Here is a 22,074-nt window from a genome sequence, read left to right as displayed (position 1 = left end):
GAATGTTATTAAGTGAAACTTGTTCCTGATCAAACACTTCAACTTCAAGTTGGTAATTTTATTTTCATAAAATGACACTCAACTTGTGTAGCACCTAACGTTGCTTCAATATACTTCAGAGAGGAAAAAAAAATCAACTTTCGACTTAGTTCGTTTTCGATGTTGACTTACCTCTTTAGGGACGTATCAAAAGTGTTGCACATGCGCAGAATACCTTGCTTTATCGAACGGACTGAGAATTTCAAAGTTACGTACATCATATGTCCCAGAGACTGTTGATCGCGAAGGATGGATAGTTAGATAGTTTGTGCTTGAATTTGTAATGCACGTTGCTACTAGTTAAGGTCACATGTTTTTTGCCTTTTTTAGAAATAAAAATTCAACGTATCCTCTAAGCGATTTTGGTGCTTAATACAGCGTTTATCATGACTTTAAATAGTTGTGAAAATTTATTTGTGATTTTATTAAAAAAAGCATCTTAAATTCTTAAGATTTTTTAACAAAATTAGATGCCATTTTTTTCTGATTTGATACTGAAGTTTTTCTTAATTTCTAATACAATAGTGTTAATTAAAAAATTTTTAATTTTTATTTAAAGGAATTTAAGTGCTAATATTTTTTAATTTTAATTTGAAACAAAATATTCCTGCGATAAAATGATAACACATTTATTAAAATGCGCTTCTGTCCGATTTATAGAATAAAGAAAATTCTAAGTTTTTCATTTCAATCTTTATTTTCAATAAAATAAAGTTATTAATATCAGCATTTAAAGAGGTGCATACTAGTAAGACAGTTCAGTCTTTTTACATTTTTCAAAATATAAAATTATTTGGATAAAAATTTCTGAATATTTTTTCAATATTATATATTAGTCGAGGGTATAAAATTAGTATAAAACAAGCTATACCTGTCGTTTTCATACTATTTAGGATGTATTTAAATGGAAAGTATAGCAAATGCTTTTATCAACTAAAAAGAATCTCAGTTAGTAAGGCCTTATAAATAACTATATTTCATAATACAATTTATTTATGTTAAACATCCCTTATTAAAAAATAAAACAGCTATCTCTCGTGGATCCATCAAATCCATAAAAACTGATTTTATATTTCAAAGAAAGCCATTTATGCATTAACTTATCATGATATTAAACTGGATTATTTGGAGTTCTTTTTCCTTGGTCTTAAAAACAGGTAAGATAAAAGTTTTATAATTAAAGTTTGTTAGTTTTCTGCATGTTATTAAATAATAATAAAATATTTGTTTGATTAAATGTTTTTCGATACACGAGGAAAAATTATTGAGCGATAAAAATACACTAAATGTGGGCATGTTACATAAATTACTAAAAAATGCGTGAATAAATGTATACTAGCTGCTAATTAAAATATGATATAAACTTGTGGATTGAATAAAATAGGAATTTTCAAAAATTATTTTCCACTAAAATTTAACTTTTTTTCCCTTACAGTAGATTATACTGCTCTATCACAATTAACGTCATAAATAGTTTCATGTTCTTGAATTGTTTTAGAGAGCTAAGACAGAAATGGTACAATGTATTCTTAATGATTTTTCGGTGTTTAAAATTTTGTGTTGATTGTTATCCTAGCAATCTCTTTTTTCCACATTTTTTATTGTTATAAATTTTAATATTTGTAAAATATTTCATGCAATGAAAATTTAAAAAAAAAATTTTTTTGTCTCAAATGTCTGCAAAAATGATTTTTAAGACATGCCACTGATTGTGAGCGACATTTTTTTTCGAAATAAATACGTTTCTCCCTGTCTATTTTTTTAATGCTTGATATTGAAAACAGTTTCATGTACAGAAAAAATAGGCATTTTGACAAGCCGATTAATAATACCTAGGAATTAATAAAAAAAAACGCTCACATCAAAATTTACACTTTAAAATAAAATTGTACTTAAAAGCATTATTCATTTGGGCAGTTGCAGGCATTAGCCTATAAAATCATGCACAGCCTTGTAAAACGCGTATAACTGTCGTATTAAATAGTGATAATCTTATTCTTTTTGAAAATACTTCGTAATTAACAGGCAAATAAATTTTAATAGAAAGTTTAATTCAAGTCTTATATCTTTACAATGATATTTAATATTTATTACATCATAAAATACAGTGCTAAAATTAACTGTACTTTAACAATTAATTAATACATTAACAATTACATTAATAATTACATTAAAAATTACATTAATGTACATTAACAATTAATTAACTGTAATTAGCAAACTAATTATAAAGACAGCTAATTCAAAAAAAATTTTTTTTTGGCACTTTAAAATTAATATCTTTATGAAAACTGAAACATGAAACGTTTAAATACAAAATAATTTGTTTCTTTATTTTACTTGTTTTAAAAAAGGTTTGCGAGCTCCTTAGGAGTAATATATGCGATTTATATTTGTATAAAAGTTTAAAATACAAACAACAGTTTGAGAGAACTCGATCATTGAAATAATTTTTTTAATCTTTTCTTTAAATCCTCTTGAACTAAAGGAGGAAAATACTAATGATTGGTATTTCCCTCCCTTTCATGAGAGGCTACAATTAAGAACAAGCTTTAAGCTTGCATATGAAGAAAAAGTCAACTACCTTTCACCCATTTTCTCGTCTTTCAATTGGGTTCCTGCATTTCAAGAAGAAGAAGACCTTCCATACTTTTCCATACAGAATTAGACCTTCCTTTCTTTGAGAAAGCATCTTTATGAAATAATATAGAATGTGATACTTAAGAGAATTGATACTTTACCAGCTTAGATTTTCTGAAATGTAATGGAAAGACAGTTGCTAAAGTAAACAAATGCCCCATTTCAACAACCAATCAGGATCGAGATGCCCACGCCAAGTCACAAGCAGGTATCCCATTTTCTGAAAATGAGTGACGCATCTCAAACAGAAAAAAAATCTTACTTTTAATTGGTTCATTACATTATTATATAGCATATTGTATATTTTATATTTCGTACCTAAAGTAGATAAAAAACATTTTTAAAATAGGCTTTAGTAAATACAGCGTTTTTTTAAACAAAAATCCTGATTCAAAAATTACCATTGAAATATATTTCATACTATTGTACATGCATCATGCAAATTATATATATATATAAAAGATAAAAACTTATAGTATATATATATATATATATATATATATATATATATATATATATATATATATATATATATATATATATATATATATATATATATATATATATATATATATATATATATATATATATATATATATATATATATATATATATACATATATATATATACATATATATATATATATATATATATATATATATATATATATATATATATATATATATATATATATATATATATATATATATATATATATATATATATATATATGATGCAAAAACATATAATGCATTTATAATTTTATTTATTTGTTTCTGTACTAATAAAATTATTTTTTTAAATATTTATTCATTTAATGAATATTTAGTTTACTGATATACCCATCTATTAATTCTTCGCGTCTCTAGCTACTTCATTAAGAAGATACTGATCCCTTAGTGAAGATAAAAACTTATAGTAACATAGTCTGAAATACAAAAGCATACAATCCAATAATAGTATTGGTAATAAATGTAATTACAATAAACTAATAAAGTAAACAAGTAACCAAAATCTAAAAATTATATTGCATTAATTTATTTTTAAAAAAATTAAGGAAATAAAAAAACAAAATCAGTCTGTCATCATAGTTAAAATATTTGTAAAATGATTTTCGATTTTAAAAGATAGACTGGAATGCTTTAGCTATACGTCGTCTAAGAATCTAAAACAAATGTTAACAAACCTAAACTATATATTTAAAAACGATTTTAATAATTATTTCTAAATTATTTTCTTGGTAACTTATTTGAATTCGTTTTTAAAACTAGTAAAACTAGTTGTTTAGTTTTGTTTTGTTCTTTTATTTTTAATTTTTCGAGCGAATATTTACATTTACAATCAAACTCATAATAGACCACGTTTGTATTCATATAGTACCGTAAATTCCAAAGTAATTACGAAGCACCTATTCACAAAACATCAACTACTTTTGTTGTCTTTACATGACTCTATATACTCCAAAGGAATAAACTTGAGAAGTTAGTAAAAATAAATTAATGACGCATTTAAGTAACTAGATCATAAAAAGTACCCCAAAAGATTACTCTCATTTCTTAATGATTCTCCGAAGAATATATTTCCGCATAAAAATATACATTTAAGAAAATGATACTAAAGAGGAACATCGCTGAATGAAATCGATAGCTAATATCAAGAAATGGTGTTTGAAAACATTTGTTTTAAAAAGCAATTTTCCTTTGAGGGAAATAATTCAAAATCTGAATCCATGGGATGATGTTAATTGAAGAGTAAAATGCTTAATTTCATAAAAGTTTCAATTTTAAATTCCAGCTTGTGAGAGGTGTAAGATATTTAACTTTTGACAAAACTGTTGAGGTACAGTGCGAAAAAAAAGCTATTACTTTAATAACTTTAGAGTTCTGTGAAACTGAGTTCTTGTGTAATTTTTCCGAGGTAGGCGATATACGCAAAAACGTAAATTAATATTAATGTGGGAAATTTTTGACCCGCCTCTTGCATAATCTACTGAAAATTTTCTAATTATCCCTCTTATTTTGAAGGTTAAGAAACCATATTAAGGATCAGAAATAAAATTGAGGATTAGAAACTAAATGTTTGTTCAAAGAAAATACGTTTTCCTTCCTGACTTTAATTTCCTTCCGTAATTTAAAATACCATCCACAAAAATTACTTTAAGTATTTCAGATTCAGCCTCAGAGACATAAATAGTATGTTCTAATTTATAAAAATGAGATAATTTCAGCAGAAGCATTTAAAGGTGTTTGATCTTTACAGGCACGCATTGCATGCGCTTCGTATCATATGTACACTGTTAAAAATTTCATGTGAAAATTGGTTAAATAAAATTTTTTTTAAATTTTTATTTTACCACATTCAAGCAAAGCAGTCAAATAACCATAAAAAAGAAGGTATTCAAACTGTTAACTCTGTTAACTGTGAGAAAAACCGTTTATAAACTGTTTTCACTTTATGCAGCTAAGCAACCAGAATTTAATCGCAATAACTCTAAGCAAACAACAATTGTAGTAAACTCTCAAATATTAGTACGCCTTCCACCAACTAGGCCCACTTAATGAAGCTTTCAGTTGGGCACATATTATAGCCAAGAGGCTAATCTGTCAATGTATCATGACCGGCTGAACGGGGGTTCAGGTCCCATCGTTGACACCACTGTATTTCCCCCGTTTCCTTCAACACATGAGGAGTTCCTAGCGTCCTGAACTTCCCGATTTGTAACCCTGAACAATTTGTAGACGGAACTCTCTTCCATGCATAGATGGCAGCACAATAAAGCTGCTGAACTATCTCCAATATCCAGTTAAATATCTTTTTTTATAGTTTTGAAACCATTCTAGTTGTAAATGGTTAAGAAACCGTATACTTTGCATACGTTTATGCTGCTGGTTATTTCAGCATAATTTTAGAATACAATATCTAATAGTTTTTAGTTTAAGCAGTTAATTTTTGTTAAAACTTGCCTTACAATGAAAAAAATTTTGAACAGCCTGAACAAGCGATACAATGGACAATTTGACTTAAAAACAGTGTTAACATTAATAGCCAATATCGGAAAAAATGTCATGGCTATGAGATTCTTCAAAGTAACTCCGTTCTGTAGATTGTTCACTCAAAAATGTATACTACTTGTCTGTGTTATACATTTCTTACCATTATTTGAAATTTATAGGTTATTATTTTGTTGATTTTAAAATTAATTTGTTTTCTGAATTTTTCAGTGTTTTTTTTTAAATTTTTGTAATTGTTTTTGATTTATGGATATTTTATACCGAAATATATTTATATTTGCTGCGATATATCTATAAAAATTTTAAACTCTAATTTAAATCATATTCTCTTTGTAACTCTACTATTAAATTTGCTTAGTTTAAAAATTGTGTTTTTTTCAACCAAATATGGAAATCAATGATTGTAAGAGTTTTAATAAGGTTTGTGAGATTTTTTAAAGAGTAAAACAAGTTTCATAAAATAGTCATTAGTTATCAGTTAACTATGTCCCTTTAATTTTTAATCTGCTCTTAAATTTTACATATTTCGTTAACAAACGCGTTACCAAGAGTTTTTCCTTTTATAATAATTAAGCCTTATTATATCATTTACATAAAGTCAAGAGTAATTCTCACTTACTAAATTTTTCAAATAAATATCCAAACTAATTATATTTCTATGTATTTCATTTTTTTTTTCAAAAAGAAAGCGAAAGAAATGCTTTTAAAGGAAATATATAGAATTTATATATATTTAGTTTTTTTTCTCTCCTTTTATCAGATTCTATGATTCAGGTAGGATTCAGTATTCCCTTTTAAAGTAAATAGACTTTTCAATCCTGACTTATTTATCACTTTCAACCTTTACAAGGTTCTTTTTATTTTATTATTTATCCTCTCAGTCAGAGTTCTGAGGAAGAAAGTTTCCTGTCGCCCTCTCACAAATACCGCATTTCTTTATAATTTACTTCTCTTGCTGCATTTTATTTCGAAACGTAATTATTTTTTCTTCAATATTTGGAAACCAAGTTGTTTTGGGGGCAGAAATTATTGCCTTTGAACTTTCTTTTTTTTCCCTTTTCTTTCTTTCTTTATTTTTTGAATTGTAATAAGTCATGAAAAGTGTAGTGGCTTTTTTATGAAATATTTATGGAAATAAAATAAAGTTTTGTTTTCAATTTGAAATTATCTTTACCTTAAAAATAAAAATTATACGGGATAATCTTGTCGTGGAACTATTCCAAAAGTGCTATAACACTTATGAAATGAGGTTACAAAACTTTAAATTATGTATTTTTAGAAGAAGAAAAAAATTCTTAACATTTGGATCAATAAATGTGCTTTCATTTTGTTCACAAATACATTATCATAAGTTGAGATGGTATATTATAATGTAATGTAACATAAAGTAATATAATATAATATAATATAATATAATATAATATAATGTAATGTAATGTAATGTAATGTAATGTAATATAATATAATATAATATAATATAATATAATATAATATAATATAATATAATATAATATAATATAATATAATATAATATAATATAATATAATATAATATAATATAATATAATATAATATAATTCAATACAATACAATACAATACAATTCAATACAATATTATACAATACAGTACAAAACAATACAATACAATATCACATCATATTATATTATATTATATTATATTATATTATATTATATTATATTATATTATATTATATTATATTATATTATATTATATTATATTATATTATATTATATTATATTATATTACATTACATTGTATTATTATATGAAGTATTTATATTAAATTTCCTTAGAAGTTGGGATTATATTAACCCAAAATTTATATACAAGTTCATAGGAATAGGTTCTATATGAATTCACTTAAAATTTTTTGTAATAACAGTTTGTTATAGTTGAACTATACATTAATAAAATCTGTCACTATAATGAATGAAATAAACTGATTTAAAGTTTCTGCAACTCCACGAACCTTCTTTAATTCATCATTTCTAAAGTGTCAGAAGGGACAAATTTTGGATTATTTTTTGTTCTCTTCTTGAATTTTTTTGATCCTCAGCATTGAAAATACACCGCTTTTTGTTCGCGCTCCTGTTTCGATTGTTTGACCGCTAACTTTGATCTCATTGCCGATCTAAACATACTTTTCAATATCGATACAAATTAAAACTTCCTGCATCACTCAGATAAAAACGGATCTAATTCATAATCTTAAAGTTCAAGGAAATCTGCAAAGAAAAATTTTACTCTACAGGAAAAGTAGTTGTACTGCAAATGACTTATTTCCATGCTTTGCTAAGGATTCTACTGTAACATCCAACAAATTGATGCTAGTTTAAAGACGCATTTTCAAAGGTAGAAAATGCTTTAAATTCTTTATTGTTTTCTGGTCTACGGGTTGAACAAAGGATGTCATATCGGATAGAGAATAGAGGAATTTTATGTTTAAATTTTCACTATTTTTTATCTGCAGTGTAATTTTCAATAAACAATCATAGTTTTTAAGTATTTAAAATTTTCTTATCGAGCATTTACAGCCATCCTTTAAAAATAATATTTTTAAAACTTTGCTTTTTTGTTTGGTTCAAATACACTGTTACAATTTTCATTCTAAAATTACGATAAAATGACCGTCAGCAGTCTTTATAGTCAGTTAGCCGTTAAGTTAAAGGAAAAGAAAATTTTTTACTTTTACAGTTTTAAAACCGTTTACAATTAGTATGGTTATAAAACCATGAATAAAAAACTAGGTGATCTTTTAACTTATTTGCAACAAGCATGGTTTCAAAATCATAAAGAAGAAATTTAACTCGACAAGGTAAGCCCTCAGATTATAATATGTACCCATGTGTCAGGAACTAAGTGTCTTCATTAAGAGGGTCTGGTTGGTGCGCTAAAATTCTGGTTGTTTATGAGTACTGGGTGAAAGAAGTTAATAACTCTCACAGTAAACAATTTGAATACCATTTTATTTATTCTCACTGTTTTGTTTTTGAATATGGTGAAATAATAATTAAAAAATTGTGATTTAAATTTTTTTCTAAAAATTTCTAACAATGCAATTTTAAAACGTTTTTTTTTTTTTTTTTTTTTTTTTTTTTTGCAGAATTAAAGCCTTTTCGCCTCTGAAATTCTAAAATTGCTATTAAACATTTTAGGGTCTAAATTTCTAAAATTATTCCATATCAAAATAAAAGATAAACTATTCTTAAACATTATTTAATAATAACTAAATGCTTTTATTACGTCGAAAAAGAGAAGTTGCTTTCATAATAGTTTTTAAATAAAAACGTCTCACATAAACCTTAGACCCAGAATTTTTATTAGACATATTTTTCACACTTTTTTCCGATTTGTTTATTAACTTAGATCAAAATTAGTAAAAAATATTATATTTAACATTTTAATAATTTATGGGTATTAAACAAAGATTGAAACACCCGTGTCTTTTTATGCGTCAAAAAAAATCTTCCAAATACGGCTTGCAGTACAATAATTTTTCAAATTTGCACTTATTTGCAATTTTTTCTCTAACAGTTATACATAATAGGATTTTTTTTTAATTTACACAATCAATTATTGATAAATTTTTGAATATAAGTGAAAAAAGAATTTCAAACTTCTTTTTGTTGAATTTCATATTTTAGTACAGATATAATGCCATGAATTTAAGAAATATTTTTAGTAACTGCCGGCCAGGTGGCCGAGCGGTTAGCGTTCCCGACTGCGAAGCCATAGGCTGGATGTTTCTCTCTCTCTTTGTGCTGTCCTCTGTTGTGTGTGTGTGTATGATGTGTGAATGTGGCCCACCCTATAAACGGGTTTGTGGCACTGTGGCGTGGGCAATGTTGCTCGCCTCCGTGACTTTGGTTCACAGGTGCCCACTGGCTAACGCGAAATGAGCAACAATTCTGGCATAGTATAGGCAAGGATTCAAATTCAGTGCCTGCCATTGGAAAAAGAAAAAAAAAATATTTTTAGTAACTATTAGATTGGTTTTATTATATAATTTAAAAGAATCTAAATGCCTTTTAGCTGGTAATTATAACGTCAAAAAAAATATACATGAAAAAATCAACTGTGTTCCATCTGCGTCAAAGGGTTAACTATAATAAACGTTTTTATAATTTTTTTTCTCTTTTGTATTTTCACCATTCAAAAAATTGGGAATAACGTCTAAATTATATTTTTATCTTACACATTAATATGATTTCAAAAATGAACTCAATATTTCTCTTTGGGTGTAAAAGTATTAAATATACTTCAAGTAATGCCTAAGTAAAAATATTATAATGAAGTCATTAATTCTACAGAAGAATAAACTTCAATTTTGAAGTGCATAATAAACTGTTTCGCAACCTATCGGAATATGCAAAATAAGGGATGTTGTAATATAATAGACTTTTATTGAACTCGAGGATAAAATATAATGAGCAGCTAAGGAACTTAATTTAAAATATTTTTCAAACATGCATGCATGGAAATATTTTCAGTTAAATGTGTTTTGTGATAAGAAGATTCTTGCTTCAGAGGTTGTTAAGATAATTAGATGTAGGGTTTTATATTTAATACTTGAGGTGTTTTCTGATATAAAATCCAGGTAGCAATGTAATTACTTTCATTTTCTAATACTAAAATTAAAAATCATTAAATGGGAGAAAATTCTCATTTGACAGGTTTTTTTTTTCCGCACAGTAAAAGTATGAGCAGGAAAATTCTACTGTGTTTTTAGTTTGCTTCCAAAGTCACTTGCCTATACCAGCAATCTTGGCTGGTAAAACCAAGTGATTCAAAAGCAGAGGGTACAAAGCATTTCAGTGGCGCAATACAACTTCTGGAGAATGCAACTTCCGCCACGTACACGTCACATCCCTTTTATAGGCAGTCATACATATATTTATCCCTCCACAGATCGTAATTTTGACCTGGAGCAGAGAACGATCAATCTCCAATTCAATACTCCCAGAGACATTTATTCGTTATGGGAACTTGGAGGATTTTATGACCCGACAGATTTCACGTGCAGCAGTCATCAGTTACTACACAGAAAGTGTTCGGCCAATGGCGATCGAACTCACAATCACCTGTACACCTACTTCACCTACCAACCAGACTATCCCGGCCTGGTTCTACTATTTTTGTCTTGATATACTTTATTTAGATTTTAATTTACACTTACACAATTCATCAACTATTTTTCTATTTTTTTTATTTCTAATGACCTGCACAATTGGTCTTGTCGGTGAGTAGACTTAGTGCGTTCTCCAGAGGTGGTATCCACTCTTTCAGGACCCACTAATATGGGTGAGATACCGTTGGTCATGTTAATTTGGACGTCTAGTTTCTGCCACAATAGATGGCAGCACCGAGACTTTATTTGGATGCTAAAGTGCACTAGGAATTTTAATTTTGCCGGTAATGCTAAGAGCCAATAAGGAGAGCCATACGACATGGCCGCTGAGGATTTTCTGCATTCCGAAAATCCGGTGTCTGGGCTGGGGATCGAACCCGCAGACTTGGCTCAGAAGTGTAATTAAAACCCTTTTGATTCAAAAATTATGTGAAACTTTTCAAATCGGAATTTTTATCTGTTATTTCAATGCATTATATGTAGACATTTATTTTCATATCAATTTATTTCAAAATTCGCTTTAAAATGCAAAAAAAAAGTTTGATTGAAGATTCTGAAAATAATTACTATTACAATATCTATGTAGAAAATAAATGCAATAGTGATTATCTGCGAAGTCGGAGGACAATTTATAGAGCAAGACGAATAACAAAAATCGCCGATGCTAAAACTAAAAATATATAAGTGTTCAGATTTAGATCCTGTTTTTTTTTCTACGGTTTACAAACTTTTATTTTTCAGTTTGTAAACAACATCATTCACCGACATCATGTGCTTCGGGAGCAATATCAAAAACATGAAATTCCGTTGTTGAAATCCATTGTTTCAGATTAAATTTTCTTTATATCTTTTGAATGGCTTCACCAATTGGTGCGGTGTTTATGTTATTGGTTGCGAGTATTTTTTCGATCATTTTTTTTATATTACCCACCCTCTACCGTGAGTTATCGACATGTAATTGAAAAGAAAACGTGTTTTCCTATTTTTTAAGCTTGGGCTGTTATAGAAACATCATTTTTGTGAAATATTTGAAAAATAAGAGCAGATGAAATCTCTTTAAAAAAAGAGTCTTGAAGTTAACTAAACTTACAGTGTTAAAGTTAATGCTGAAGTAAAAAAAGCATGCTGGAAATAAATCTACTTCTCGAAAATAGGTGGTAGTCAATACGTTTAAAAAATAGTTGCACATTAAACAATAGTAGTTGTGCACATTAAACAATATAAATCAATAAAGTTAAACCAATATTAATTACAAGCAGTTTGTAAATTTTAGAAAATAAATAAATAAACAAATAAAAAAAAAAATTTTAAAATAAAGTTAAAACTGTTCTAACAATTAATAAAAAAATCACCAATTATCTTATTCAAACAAAAAATTAACTGCTGTTACAGCTTAAATTTATTTATTAATTACCATATTTACGTGAGTAAATCATCATCCATTGCAAATAAACTGACATATTTTGATGTGTTTACATTCAAAATAAAACTATTTAGCATTCACTATAAAAATATCTATCATCTAATTAAATAAAATAAGAGGAAATTAGATGATTTTAAAAAAATAAATGCTAAATTCATTTGAATTGATAAATTGTAAGAATTATCACATTAAAAAAGTAAATCAGTAATATTAAATCAATGTCAATAACAAGTAAATTGCCATTTTTTATACATATATTTTTTTTAACCAGCGTTAACGTCTAACTCTCAGCGGAAAAATTCTTGGAGTCCTGCTAAAAAATGATAAAATAAAAAATCTATTAAATTTTATGACTAATTAAATTTATCAATTAAATTTAATTATTGAAATCAATTAAATTTTGTGGTTAATTAAATTTCTCAATTAAATTTTATGGTTAATTAAATTTATCAATTAAATTTAATTATTGAAATAAATTAAATTTAGTTATTTAAAATGTAAAAAATTAAATCTACAATTACTTGTGCTATCTGAATTTATAATTACATAATCTCCTGTTTTTTTACAATACACGATTCTAAATCTTAAAATTATTATTGAAAAAGGCTAGTACTTCAGAAAATAGTTCATAGATAAAAGTTTATTTATATAAGTGTTCAATTACACTATAAAAAAGGAAAAGAAATCTGCGATCGCGTTGAAATCTATGAGAATTTACAATGTGCGGATTATACAAGTCGATAATTAGAATTCTCTTATAGATATCTATTAAATCGAAGTAACTACTTTAATGAAATGAATGAAAGCTGTTTAATTGCTTTTCATTGAATATGACAATTGAAAATTATTCTAACTAGCTAAGGGTTCCTTTGAGACTGAAAAGGAATTCAATTTCTTCTATTTCAACTAACAGGGAACTTTATGAAATGAATTTATTTATTTATTCAGTGCAACAGTAATATCTTTTGTTTCCTTTTTCTAGCATATTTTGTTTCATTTTATTCATTGAAATGTTTTCTACTTAAATATCAAATTTTTGGTTTTAAAATTAATAATTTTTATAGCTTCAGAAAACTTTAAAAAAAATCAAGCGTGTAAAGATTTAAAATAAATACCATAGATAATTTCTTGATTAAAGACTTCATTCGCTTCAAAAGTATACAAATTAGCAATAACAGTGGTCATATTTCAAGCACTTAAAACTATGTGCCCATTTTCAAAGCATGCAAAATCTGAAAGAGAAGAAACAAGAGGGATTAGAAATATAAAGCATTAAGCAGTCAATGAAAAATTAAAAAATAAAAATGATAAACAAAACTAGGCAATCCACAGCAGTCGAGGGAGGAAAAAAAGATCTCAGAAACCACAGTGGCCGAGGGAGGCAAATCAGGGTGAAACAATTTTCCATCAAGATGAGCTGATGTGACTGATATAGAAACAATTATAGCATTATCAAAATTCAATTCATACCACATATTCCAACAATGTGCTGCAATTTATGATTTCTTGAATTATTAATAGCTAGCATATTTAACGTGTCCCTTAAGTCTAAATTTTAAAGCATGTCTAGTTTGTCCTAAGTAGCAAGGATCACATTGGCAAGGAATGTATAAATACCTTAGTGATTATTAATGAACCAACAATTAATAATTAAATATCAGCTTAAAATTTTTTTTAATAAGAAATGTAACTGCTAAGTCTCCCGAAGTCAATTTTCATTATTTAATATGCATATTTTCCACTTTTAACGTAATCTTCAGGTTAGATTTGGGCAGTCAAATGTAAATATTACATTTCGCATCAAAATGAATAAAGTAGATAAATAAAGTAGTAAATGAGAATAAAAAATAACTTTTTCATTCTGTAAAACTTTTAAGCTGTAAAACTAAAATTTGTTTCACACTTATGTTTTAAAGAATTTAAAGTTTTCATTTTAACCACAAAATATTGAAATTTTATCTTCCTTTCGGGGGCTTTAAATATTTTTCAATATGGCTAAAAAAATTGGAAAAAATGAGACCACAGAAACTTTTATTTACTGGCATTAAACTTTGAATTATGAGAATGAAACTTCCGTGACATAACCAAACATACACAAATTGAACTAAACTATATAACCCTATTCTCATAAAACTCTTAACCGATAATGTCATTTCACTTTTATTTCCTCAAACCCAGAGAATTATAATCCTACCAGTTCCCATCGAATTCAGAAACTTCTCTACAAGAAGATTTGTTCCAAACCTCGTTTCCCACCTGTCTCTTTCAATTCCATGTGGAAGTGCATGCGCAGTTGTTTCGAATAACGCCACCGAACTATTCCTTTCTGTATTGAACGGAGTGAGAATTTCGAAGTTGCATCAGTTGATCTAGAGTCTGTTGCGCGAATCGGATGATTTGTTTGCATTTTCCAGAAAAATGATTGCCCCACGTTTTCTGTCATATGCTGCTTACGGCTTATAATCTAAGACGGTCATTAAATATGGATTACAGCTTTTAATTTTTCTGATCAGTGCACCGATTTTTTAGAAAGAAAATTGAATCTGATGGTGATTGAAATATAATGGAATAGGAATGGTAAATTGCTCTCACGAGATTCTGCATGAGACGTTTATGTTTCAAGCACAACAGAAAATCATATGAAAACTTTATTAATCATCCAAAGCTCCTGGCATATACATCGCACAAATGATAGCGAAATTAACAAAAGTTGACAATTCAGAAATTATATATTATGTTTATAGAAAACATAATTATGTTGACGAAAGGCGTTAAAATATTTATAAACATACTATAAAATTTGCAGTTTATTAATTATACAGTAAAGCAGATATTTACTTCTTTTAAATAAAATAATAGAATAATTACATTTATCAATTTTATTAAAGTTATTAAAACACCACATCAAGATACATCAAAATTTATGCATATATCCTAATGAATATTTTTTCTCTATCATATCAAATAATTGTATTAAAAAGAATAAAACAATGAACGTAAAAAAAATGGTTAAAACATAATAGATAATGGAATGTTTCTTCAAATGGAGAGTATTCAACAAGTGTAATAGCAAGACAAGATCAATAGCAATTAAAAATAACTACATTTTTCGTTCGATATAACTGCCAAAATATAAAAAGAGTGAAAAAAATTTAAGGAGGAGATTATATCAAAGACAATGAAATGATCAAGACCATAAACTATAATTTTCCGAAGCTTTATCGCAAAATTTGTTGCTATTGAATGTGGTTGGAGAATCTTTAAGAGTCTAATGAACAGGTGGAACTTCTAATGATTTTTGATTGATAAAATCATGACACTGAATTGGAATACTCTGATTCGGATTTATTTTCTTATTGTTGTTGGTAAGTAATTTACCAGTCGCTTTTCTTTTAAATTTAGTACCGTCATTCGGGGATACTTTGTGCAGGATTTCGCAGTTTTTGAACTTTGACATGTACAAAAACTATGTTAATTTATCGATATTATATTCATAACTGGACTCAGACGAGTGAATTTGATCAATATTGGCATTATTTGCATGTAATATTTACGAATAATAAGTCAAAACATACCTTGCACAAAGTAGCCTCCAAATGGGGCTACTTTGTGCAGTGATAGGAATTCAGTTTAATAATCATGTTTTTAGCAAAATATTGATATAAAATTGTTAAAAAAGTTAATTGTTGACATTTCTAAAGACAAAAACATCAAGATATGTAAAGATATCAGTTTGAAAATAATTTTCAGCGCTAAAAAAATATTTTTTTGAAGAATTTTTTCTTAAAAAGAATGTTTATTTCAAAACATTTGAGTTTAAACAAAAGGAAACCATATACTTTTTTTAACATTGAAAAGGATGATATTTCAAAAATAATAATTATTACATATTCATTAACATTTATAATATTGATACATTTGAACATAACATGCTTGAATGAACATGTCAGAACTTGCTCTTCAGTTTCTGTCAAAATCACCTGATGTCCTATAAAATATATTTTTATGTGTTAAATCGTTTGATTAATTCATTAGAAAACTCTTTGTAGAAGAAAAATAATAGCTTACCAACACGTTTCATGTGTTTCCTGTGAATTTTATTAGAGATAGTATTTCTGTGGATTTTGTACTTCCGAGAAGCTTCTGCAATCGACATATCACCAGCAAATGCCTGCAAACATTGTTGCAGCTTTTCTAAAGTGTAATCACGGTAGTTTCTCGTTCCAGTTATTTTTTTACAACGTCTGAACATTTTTCTGTCAAAAAAAAAAAAAAAAAAAAAACGAATGAAACTTTGCACAAAGTAGTCCCAAAGTGCATTTTTTTTTTCATTTCCCGTTTATTTGTTATTAATTTTCAAATTTTTTTAACGCTAACATGATCCAATTGTTTATTAATATAAAAAAAAAATTTGCACTTACGACAATTGTTTTATCAACGTCTTTGCATTTCACAGCTAAAGTTTCCACGCACAATTTTCGACATCCGCCGTCCTCGGAAAGTTGTTGACATTGGATGAACGAAACACACTCTGAGATTGTTTTAAAATTCGGAAAAATGTTTGTAGTAATAGAAGAGACTTCTATCTTGAAATTCCACACATTTTTAGCGTGAAATAAACACAATACTGAATAGCAGCACTTGAAAAATGCCAAATTCGAATATGCACAAAGTAGCCCCCGCTGCACAAAGTAGCTCATGACGGTACTCATTTTTTACCCAACCACTTAAATTTTAAAAAATGCTGTGATAACTTAGATTTAAAGGATTGTGAACATGAAAAAAGACGCTTATTGCATTGCAAGATGAAATAACAATGATAATTTTCTGTCAGTAATAAATAAATGATTATTTAGTTGTTCGCTTTAGCTTAGGGAAATGAATCTAAATGTTGTTATTTTAAATTTTTATTCACTTTTCATTATTTCTCATTCAGTTTAATTTGTCAATAATAGCTGCCATTTTTTGTTTCATAAAAGCGTGCTGTGTTATCCATGCAAAAAAGCGGGATTTTGAAATTAAATATTTTTTTATGTCTTTCAGACAAGACATTTAATAAATGGCATATAACATTCATGCAATTTTACAAGACATTGAATAAAATTTAATAAATAGGGGAATGCAATTCCGATCCCCGAATGCAAGTGAAATCCCGCACCAATGCACGCAACACTTGTCCCGTACCATATAGGACATCAATCTTACAAGATCAAAATATAAAAATGTAAAACATACTTCTCGCTTAAATTGCTAAATGCCTCAATAAGCCTATTCTGCTGAATGGAAATAAGTTTATAACTGCATTTTGAAAAAAAAATAAGTGCACCTTTGCATAATTTCTGCAATATTTGACTCAAAGAATATATTTTTCATCTATTTTTACCAGAACATGTAGCAAATGATTTTTAATTTTAACTAAGCAATAAGATTAATTTAATAACATAATGAATGGAATCATCTGGCTATGGAACATTTTAGAACATTTTCATTATACAAAACACTAGCATTTGCAAAAGACTGTCATAAAATTGAGTTTTCAATCTGATCTTAACTCTTTCAAAATTCTTATACGCTTTGCGCGTCACTAGCCATGCAAAATCATTTTCGACATGAACCATTGGTTTCTTTTTAGATTAGTTGTGCTTGCACACTTTGCATTCACCATCCATTTGAAATTAATGTCCTCTTAGTGCATTGTTGAATTCATATAAAGTGTTGTAGTTGAGTGAGGCCACATTTAAAAATGAAACTGTTTTTTTTTTTTTTTTTTTTTTTTTTTTTTTTTTTTTGCAGAGATGTATTTTGGTTTCATTTTGGCTTTTGCATTTGATTTTTTCTGGTTGGTTTGGTCTTTTTGGTCTGCATTTTGGTTTTCGCAGAAATTTTTTTACTTGCGAGAAGTTTGGAAATTTACCAAGAAGTTCAAGTATGATAGCATTTCTGAGCTTTTAAAAAGGTTCACAAATGCCGATCATTGATTCTGTCTGCATAGCGTCAGTAAATCAATGAGAAGAAACCACATGCGACCGTTTGGTTATCATTATTTTAAAATTGCTTGCACGCGTATATTACCGACAGTAAAAATCGAGCAAATACCTTGTATCAAACTAATAACTGCAGTGCAGCCTCAGCTCATTTTTTTTAATAAACGAAGGGAAGGCCTGGTTGGTAGGGCACTGGGCCCATGTCCAAGAGGACATGGGTTCGATACCCGTCGGTCGAGGACTCCCAGTGTAGTAAATGGTGACTGATGTACGTTAAATTTGTCGAGTCACAAAGCCCTCCATGTTCCCATAAGGTTTTTCTCAGCACAGTTTAGAGCAAAGAGTGATTCGTAAATTTCTGTTACATCCTTGTCAATCATTACTGATAATTCTTTGATTATAAAATCAGTTCCTTATAATAAGTAACTTTTTCTGACTGAGAACTATCAATCTAGTGGAAGCTTTTTACGGCAATTTAATACTATATCTCTACTACTTCATGTCATTGGTCAAAACAGTCTCAGTTTGTCTTTTTTTCCAACGAGATCTCCCAGTAGCATTTGTCCTCCAATGTGTTACTCTTATGTCATTTTTAACGTTAATATGTCACCTCACTTTGAGAAACCAACTAAGATCACGTCTAATTAGTAATACATTTAAAATCAGTAAGTGTAAAACATTAATCTACACAGTAATTCTCTAAGGCAGCGAAACCTGGGCATTAAGTAAGCATATCCAAGCAGACTTCTTATTTTTTGAAAGAACCAGTGTGGAGAAAGTTGTAAGTAAAATATTGACACTCTGGCGCAGAAGGATACCCGTGTTTTAAACTGACACATAATAATGTATTATTTAGAACAATTAAAGGACTTAAAAAGAATTCTTTTCCTCTCGACGTAAAGAGGAACTGAGGACAATGCTTCCGAAAGTTAGTAATTCTTAGAGAAAGTTTACACTCCTGAGACAATTGCAATATTTGCTTGTTTTTAGTATTTTGCGTTGCTTATTATCATTGCAAATTAAAAATTTTTTGAAAGAAAAAATTTACGAAGTATTTTTTGTTGTCGTTCACATTGCTGTCCGTTTTGTCGAAGATTCTGTTTAATCAGAAAATTTATAATTCATCATAGATGACAGACATAAAAGTTATCAAACCTAACTTTAAGAGATATATTAGGCACTTTTTAGTTCAGAGGAAAATATCAGCATAAGGCGACAAAGGGCTTTCAAATTTTTTTTTTGAAATTATAAAGGGATTTGCTTGAAATTTTCAGGATACATTTATATTGCTAAAAACAGCTTTTATACAAAATTTCAAAAAAATATTTCGAAATTTAAGAAATTAAAAAATTTAAATTTTTCAATTTTTTATGCTTTTTTATATTACTCCTCGCGTCTGAAATTTTGTCAAAATGACAAAATTCTTTTAAAATATTACATATTAGATAATATTGAAAAAATTGTTGGAAGTAATTTTTTTATTTTTTATTATAGAAACAAATAACATTAAAAAAACATTAAAAAACCTACATTTTTAGGAAATAATCATGATACCTCTATAAAATATCATGTATAAAAAAAAAAAAATACTATCCACTTAATTCAAAAAACTTTTCCAACAAAATGTTAATAATATTCATAAATATATAGCATTAAATTCTCAGGTCAATAGAATGAAAATTCATTACGCTGGAACAGTTTGAAAATTGTAAATTTCTCAAAAAAGACATTTTGAGAAAAATGACTTTTAGTACTTTTTCATTGCAAATTTTACATCTGAACAAATATTTCTTGTTTTTAATATAAATACCAATAAATATTGTCTAATGAACTAGTTTAATAATTACATACTTCAAATTTTTTTAAAAAAATTAACAAAATATTCATCTAATTTTAAATTAATTTTAAACTAAACTAATTTTAACAGTTACCTGCAGACAAAAAAAGGTAAAAAAAGGGGCGTGGTCAAAACTGAAATGGCCATAACTTCATCAATTTTGCTCGTATTCCAGAATTTTTTTTAAAAAAATGATCTGTTAAATACCGAAATTTCAAAAATATAAAATTTAAAATATCGATTTTTTGACAAATTTTTGCTTCTTTGAAAGTCCCTTGTCACCCTTAACAGTTGCTGTTAACCCTTAACAAGTCAGGTGGCATGAAAAAATAAGAAGATCACCACTCAAATGGGTTGATGACATCAAGAATGATCTGTAAACCTTAAACATGACAACTAGATGCATCTCATAAACTCCGATAGAAAAAGAACTCGATGGAAAATCATTGGGCCATTGTGCCAAGAAGAAGAACTATTATTATTATTTTCTAACATTAACTGTTTTTCTTGATGGAACACTGTCTTCCTTATTCTGTCCCTTCGATTGTTTGGAATGTTAATCGCCTTGTAATAGGCAATGTGGGATTTTACGTAGGTACAAAATTATTTTTACGATCACAAAAACAAATTTTTAAGTACATATTCTTGAAAAATTCATTCTTCTTTGATCTTTCCTTTACTATTTGAAAATAGCTTAAAAATCTTTCATTACAATTTCAATTTCGATTTGCCAGTTCGCAAATCACTGAATAACAAAAAAATCTTAGGAAAAAAAAACATTTGTATTCATGCAAATGAACTCGTCTTTCGTTTTCTTGTGAAAAAAAAATTACATTTTGAAATCTGAAGTTTTTTTAGGAAAAATGTGCCAGGAGACGGGGATGTATAAACAATTGTAATCTCTTTCGACAGATAATATCCCAGTTCTCCGTCACAAAACCAAAAAAGAGAATGATGAACAAACGTATTGGTTTCCACTTCTCATTGCTTTATTTTACGAAATATTTTTCTAGAATTTTTTACTAGTGAAAAAGTGCATTCATTGAAAAAGTACTGAAATAGGATTAATAAAAATCTTTAAAAAAATACAGAAATAAATAAATGAATAATTACCTATTCTCATCAGTATTATTTTGAAATAAGTTAAAAGATATGGTGAAAATATATTTGCTCTATTGGGTTTAACATAATAAATAAATGGTAAAAGGTATAACATCTTTGACCATGTTACAAAAGCTAATCACCACTTTCTCCACATTTATATATATATATATATATATATATATATATATATATATATATATATATATATATATATATATATATATATATATATATATATATATATATATATATATATATATATGCTAAGAAATTGAGAAAATATGGGAAAAAATACAAAATAATGACAAGAGAAAAAAATTATTAGCAATAATATTTTAAAAGAATTTAAAAGATCATAATTTTTAATACCTTCAAAAAAAAAAAAAAAAAAAAAAATTAATTAAAATTTGGAAAACAAAACTAAGAAAAGATATAATCTCTTCATCAGCTCACACGATTATATCCGCAAAAGGAGTGCTTTCTAATATTGTATTAATATAGCCAAAGCAAAATATATCAATACAACAGTGTGAGGAGCACTCACAAAATTTTAAACGAAATTGGAACACATTAAGTAAAAAATATGTACGGAAAAACAAAGAAATATATCAAGCAAAAAACTGAAAATAAAATGTTATTAATTATTTTCGTTTTTCTCTTTGTTTTTTTGTGCTATGTTATAGTGATCATATTTAAAGCAGCTTTAGCGCTTCATATTATCTACTATTACCTTACTTCCGTTTTCTTTTTGTTTCCGTTTTTGTTTGGTTTTGTTTTTATTGCGCTATATATATATATATATATATATATATATATATATATATATATATATATATATATATATATATATATATATATATTTGTCACGACGAATATAATCTAGTTTT

At 27.2% G+C, this 22,074-nt stretch overlaps 1 protein-coding gene across 2 annotated transcripts in view; it reads left to right on the top strand.

Moving 5' to 3' along the window:
• Positions 1-258: 258 nt before the first annotated feature.
• The window catches only part of LOC107438034 (cell adhesion molecule Dscam1), a 105,233-nt gene continuing 83,417 nt past the window's right edge, over positions 259-22,074 (top strand). The window contains exon 1 of one of the 2 annotated variants that reach the window (XM_071184467.2): positions 259-1,196. In XM_071184467.2, coding sequence (XP_071040568.2) covers positions 1,145-1,196 — 52 coding nt within the window. In that variant the 5' untranslated portion in view covers positions 259-1,144. Of the gene's footprint in view, positions 1,197-14,624; positions 15,628-22,074 lie in introns of those variants that run through there. The other variant, XM_016050192.4, reaches the window with a different exon arrangement.

Source organism: Parasteatoda tepidariorum, chromosome 10 (genome assembly GCF_982258835.1).
Source record: "Parasteatoda tepidariorum strain Cologne lab strain chromosome 10, Ptep-v5.0, whole genome shotgun sequence".
Lineage (NCBI taxonomy): Eukaryota > Metazoa > Arthropoda > Arachnida > Araneae > Theridiidae > Parasteatoda > Parasteatoda tepidariorum.
The sequence above is the reverse complement of the archived record's forward strand: the minus strand, read 5'-3'. Positions and strand labels throughout refer to the sequence as shown.